Here is a 5761-nt window from a genome sequence, read left to right on the forward strand (position 1 = left end):
GCCAATGACTTTGTCAGGTTTTCTCCTGTCAATTTTACAGAGGCCGACCTGTGGTCCTAGTTTCTGATGGTCACCAATATTAACAAAGTTGATTTGGTCTTGAGCAAAATGGCCTCCACTCCTTTCACACATTATAGTTGTGGTGGCTTGGCTTATTATTGACCCAGACATGGAATTCATGTTGCATAGTACTGCTAAGGTGCAAACAGAACAGGTGAGCCATAAGAGAACCTGCCAAAATATATCCATAAAGCTATTTATCAATAATGAATTCTGGGTGTTATTTGCAACTGATTAATTATTGAACACTACCTCTGAAACTAAGTATGTACTATATGTTGGCTAATTGAATTTAAATTAAAAAAATATTGGATACTCAATTTAGGAATTAGGTTTATTTTTCAACTATATCCATTGGCAGTATCATAGAGAGAACTTAGTCTTATGAAGATGATTTTTCAATTATGATATCTTACGAACAAATACTTTGACTATGTTAATATTAAATGTTGACCCAGATCATTTCCATAATATGAATTTATCTTGACTAAATTGAGTGGCAGAAAGCTTATTTATCCAACCATATGTTAGGTTGGATGAAGAGTGAAAGAAGCTATTGAATTCAGTTATTAGTGAATTTTGTTTCTTGGTGATCTCTGGAAGACCACTTTCAGTAAAAGGCTGATGGGAAAGGACAGATCACAGAGAATTGAGGATGGAAAGACACCGACAACTATATAAACTTCCAATAATTAGATCTTACTTGAGTTCCTTGGTCTTATGAAAAAAGATTTTAGCTTGACCCCAGTGTTTTTTTATAGCTTCCTTTATTTCTTTATTCCTCAGACTATAGATTATGGGGTTGAAGAAGGGGGACAAAACTGCAAAGGCCAGAGCAATGACTGTATCCCAGAATAAGGAGTAGGTGGCAGAGAAGCGAAGGTACATGAGGGCCACACTCCCGAAGAACAGCAGAAAGACAGTGAGATGGGAAACGCACGTGGAAAATGCCTTGCGTCGGCCTTCGGCTGACCGAATACGTAGAATTACAGCCACAATACCAATGTAGGACATGAAAATGAGCATCACGGCTGTAATAATCTCCACTGCATGGACAATATCCACTACCTGAATCATGACGATGGCTTGTGGGTCTGTGCAGGCCAAGCGTAGCACAGGGAGGAAGTCACAGAAGATATGCTCAAGGTGATTCGAGCCACAAAATGGCAGTGTGGAGATCCAGGCAATCTCAGGGAGGGGTGTGATAAAGCCACAAACACAGCAACTGAGAGTCAGTTGAGCACACAGCCTGGGGGTCATGATAGTGGGATAATGAAGAGGGCTGCAGATGGCCAGGTAGCGGTCAAAGGCCATAGCTGTCAAGAGACAAACCTCGCTGATGCCAGTGGAATGGAAGAAATACATCTGTAGGAGACAACCATTTAAGGAAATGCTCTTCTTCTCACTCAGCAGGCTGCTGAGCATCTTTGGTATGGTCGATGTGGTATACCAGATCTCCAGGAAAGAAAGGGCACTGATGAAGAAGTACATGGGCGTGTGGAGGTGAGCATTCAGCGGGACCACTGTGATGATGACCAGGTTTCCAAAGACAATGAAAGTGTAAATGAAGAGCAGTGGAACAAAACAGGTGACAGAACCTTCCCAGGAATAAGGGAAGGCGGAGAAGATGAACTCCTGAGTGGTGCTTTGGTTGGGGCTCTCCATTTTCTAGTTGAAAACAAGGACTTCCAACTCCCAGTGCACTCAACCTTGTAGGAGATGCCGATTATTGGTCAGAGAGTAAATGTCTTTACCAAATGCCAGCTCTGTGTAGATCCTTGTACTGGGGATGGGAAGGAAGACAAAGGAAGAAGGAAGTAGTCCATACTCCATAGATGATTACAACTAAAGTTACAGTATGGGAAAATCTCTGATCAGAAAGCACAGTCAATATTTTAGGCCAGTGATTCTCTAATTTTCACATGCTTCAGAACCATATGGAGGGCTTATTAAAATTCAGATTGCTGGTCCCTATCCTGAGAGTTTCTAATTCAGTAGACCTGGGATAAGGCCAAATGATTTGCATCCCTAACACATTTCTAGGTGATTCTAATCCTATTGGTTAGGGGGACCCCATTTTAAAACCATTGTGTTTAGACAAAGAAAGAACTAGACAAGGCAATGAAGGAACAGTAAAGTGATTTTTCCCCCATATTCAAGTCTTACTGTTTCCCTAATAACCTCCCCACAACGGTTTCAGAATTCTTTCCTCGGGCTCCCAGTTCCTCATTTGATTCTTGGCATATGATTTAATCGAATATTTTAATGGCAAAGACAAGCCATCAGTGGTGAATTTCACTCTCTTCCTTCCCTTTCTGTCTCTAACATATGCTCTTCCTCTATCTCCATATATATGTATAATACACATAGTGTGTATATGTAATAATTATTCAGAGATTATTCAGAGGAGACAAATGATAGCAATGTTTACATGTTATTTTTCTTTTCTTTCTTTCTTTCTTTCTTTTTTTTAAAGAAAAAGATGGGCCATTCTATCTTCTCCAGTTCCTTCCCTTCTCCCTCTTCTAGAAAAATGGATCTCCAATGTGTTCTGTGCCAGAAGGCTTTGGTCACGTGCCATAATTAATGGGAGTGACTATGTGAAGCCGTAAATGCAGAGCTGCTCCTGCGGGATTGTACGGGGCGCTGGGGTGGAGAGAGAGGCTGCAGGCTCTGTGGGACACAGTGTAAACACATCGCAGGATATGGGCCTGTTCATTTATTCCCCTTTAGGACTCATTTGTTTTATTTTCTTCATTGATTCTCTTTTCTGCTATGAAATGTGCATAAATCTTATCTTAAGAGAAAAGTACTATCTCTACACAGATGATTTGTGCCGATATCATTTCCCCCAATATGTGAATATGTATTTATTGTCTTCATTCCCTCCTGAATCCCCTTGAATCAATGATCTGCTCTCTGCACCGTATCTCTTTTCTTAAAGTGTATCAGTGACTTTCTGATTAAAAGTTCAACGGCTTCCCTCTGTCCTCATTGCCACTAACCTCCAAAGGTCAATCACCGGATCCTTGAAAATCTTTTCTTTTTTGCCTTTTTGACAGCACACCATCCTGGTTTCTCTCATTGGCTATTCTGTCTTCCACCTCCCAAATTTCTATCTTTGTTCTTTGTTTCCAACTCCATATTTTTTATGCAGAGATCTTATTTATTCAAGACTCCTATTGGCCTCCTACTCTCATTAACTAATGGGACTCCAGAATTCCTTATTTTGGATCTCTCTCCTGAGCTCCACATTTTCTCCAGAACCCTCCTACTTAGAGGTCTCAACTTGACCCAAATGTGCCATCCCCACATGTTACAGGCTGAGTTCTGTGCTCCCAAAGTTCACATGTTGCAGTTCTTACGCCTGGCACCTCAGAATGCGACTCTATTTGGAGAAAGGGTCCTTAAGGAGATAACTTGATCAAAGTGCGTACACTAGGCTAGACCTGGTCTGAGACGACCAGTGAACTTGTAAGGAGAGGCAATGTGGACACAGACATTTTCAGACGGAGGACCATAGGAAGGCTCAGGGAGAAGGCGGTCAATACAAACCACAGAGAAAGGCCTCAGAAGAAAGCAACTCTGCACAAATGTGGATCTCAGACTTCTAGCTTCCAGAACTGTAAGAAAATAGATGTCAGCCCGTGACACTTTGTTACTGCAGTCCCAACAGGCTGACATACCATGCTCACCTGCAGCACGCCACCAGCGTCCCTTGCTGAATTTATTTTTGTTCATCTAGATACTAACATTACTCATCTTAAATCCATTCTGCCCCCATTTCTCAAACCCAACCAACCATGAAGTCTGCTTAACTTATTTTTTTCTTGCTCTATCATCAATATCTTTTATTCCCATTGCCTTGGCCCAAATTCGATGCTTACTCATAACACTTACAGTATGGTAACAGGTTTCCAGAGGTCTTACTTCTCCACACAAGCGTCCACTTCCTCAAAGTTTGTCTTGCTAGAGAATCAGTTTATGCACGTGACCTCCTTCCATCTTCTACTTGAGTTTCACGTTCTCACCATTCTCTGCTTCCAAGGTGTCTCTGCTTTAAAAAGGTAACAATTCAAGCCCGCTAGGACGACACTCTCTTAATCACAGGAATAAGAAGTCATAAACTCCCTTTGTTTGTCATTCATTAGGGTCTTGCCTTGTATTTGTATTAGAAAAGGGCACTTTATTATAGTTTCTTACTTATATTAGCAATGGCTGTATCTGTTCGCTGATTGTGTAATTGAGCCCCAACGAATTCCTCCACCGCCTACTGCATCATCTTCATACCGTACAGAAATTTTTTTGTTGTTATTTATACCAAAAAACCCACCTCATCTCTTGTTGCTATGGCAAATTAATAATCACCAATCCAGTTTAGTAAACCTGTAGTTATTCCAAACATGTCAGTTTCATTCTCTGGTCTCCAAACATTCTTAAAGGAGATCTCTCCTACCTGAAATATCCTCGTCTTCCTTCAAACCTCTGCTTTTTTTTTTAACCTCACCAAATTCTACATATGTCTTTTCTAGTTTCAACAAGCTAATCCCACATGTCTCAAATCACTCTTTTTCTATTCCCTGTGATCTATCTCTATTATCTGTCTATCTATCGTCTATATCCATCTATCTACTTGTCATCTATCATCTATCAACCATCTATATCAATATCTAACTATCTACCTATTACCTCTCTCTCTCTCTCTCTCTCTCTATATATATATGTATATATATATGCCTATCGATCATCTATCATCTATCTATCTATCTATCTATCTATCATCTATCTATCTATCATCTATCTATTCTTTTTAAAATATTTTTCCTTTTACATATCTAATCTTTCCCATAAATCTTGATGTCCCCAATGGTAGTCACCACATCTTCTGATTAAGGCCCTCAGGACAGGGTTCTACAAATTGAACCAAGCTACTGGTTCAAGAAGGTCCCTATGAGCAGACCTAGACCTAATTCCCTAATCTCCTGAAGAGATGTGGTCAAGCCAAAAAAAGGATAAGGAAGATCTAAACCTGAAAGAAAAACCGTTAGACTCTCCCCACTAAACCCTCCACTATCTTCATCCAAAACGTAGTCATCTTAAATCTAGTGCAAATGTTAGTGATGTTTATGCCAAACAGCTGACTGGAACTCTCACTTGATTCCTGAAATATTGATTCCTGAAACGTTTCAGAAATCAATCACAATACTCATTTGTGGTTTTAAAGTAATCACTTAAGCCTTGGCCCCATGTCCTGGGAAATTTTAATATTTTAAACGTTTATGCTTTGTACTAACTTGTCCTATACCATTTTTTTCCTAATTCCTCCTTGCTCAAAATCTTCTCAACAGTTATTCACAGAATCTGCATGCACACTGGGGTTATCTATTCTTTTTTTTTTTTTAAGATTTTATTTATTTATTTGACAGAGACAGAGACAGCCAGCGAGAGAGGGAACACAAGCAGGGGGAGTGGGAGAGGAAGAAGCAGGCTCATAGCGGAGGAGCCTGATGTGGGGCTCGATCCCAGAACGCCGGGATCACGCCCTGAGCTGAAGGCAGATGCTTAACCGCTGCGCCACCCAGGCGCCCCAGGATTATCTATTCTTATGCAGGTGGATTGTTCTTTCTCTAGCTATCTCCAATTCCCCCAAATTAGTTAGTTCACTGACCTGGCTGCTGTTGGCTTCCAAAGTTGCACAAAA

The 5761-nt window shown here is 40.6% G+C and overlaps 1 protein-coding gene across 1 annotated transcript; it reads right to left on the reverse strand.

Moving 5' to 3' along the window:
- Positions 1-759: 759 nt before the first annotated feature.
- LOC103672132 (olfactory receptor 6K2) lies at positions 760-1725 on the reverse strand. The gene has a single exon (XM_008700800.1). The coding sequence runs from the start codon at positions 1723-1725 to the stop codon at positions 760-762; it is 966 nt and encodes a 321-aa protein (XP_008699022.1).
- Positions 1726-5761: the final 4036 nt, after the last annotated feature.

Source organism: Ursus maritimus, unplaced genomic scaffold (assembly GCF_017311325.1).
Source record: "Ursus maritimus isolate PB19 unplaced genomic scaffold, ASM1731132v1 scaffold_2, whole genome shotgun sequence".
Classification (NCBI taxonomy): domain Eukaryota; kingdom Metazoa; phylum Chordata; class Mammalia; order Carnivora; family Ursidae; genus Ursus; species Ursus maritimus.

What these genes read in the sequence shown, in the direction of transcription:
- LOC103672132 (XM_008700800.1), bottom strand. Translation starts at nt 1,725, where the DNA reads ATGGAGAGCCCCAACCAAAGCACCACTCAGGAGTTCATCTTCTCCGCC.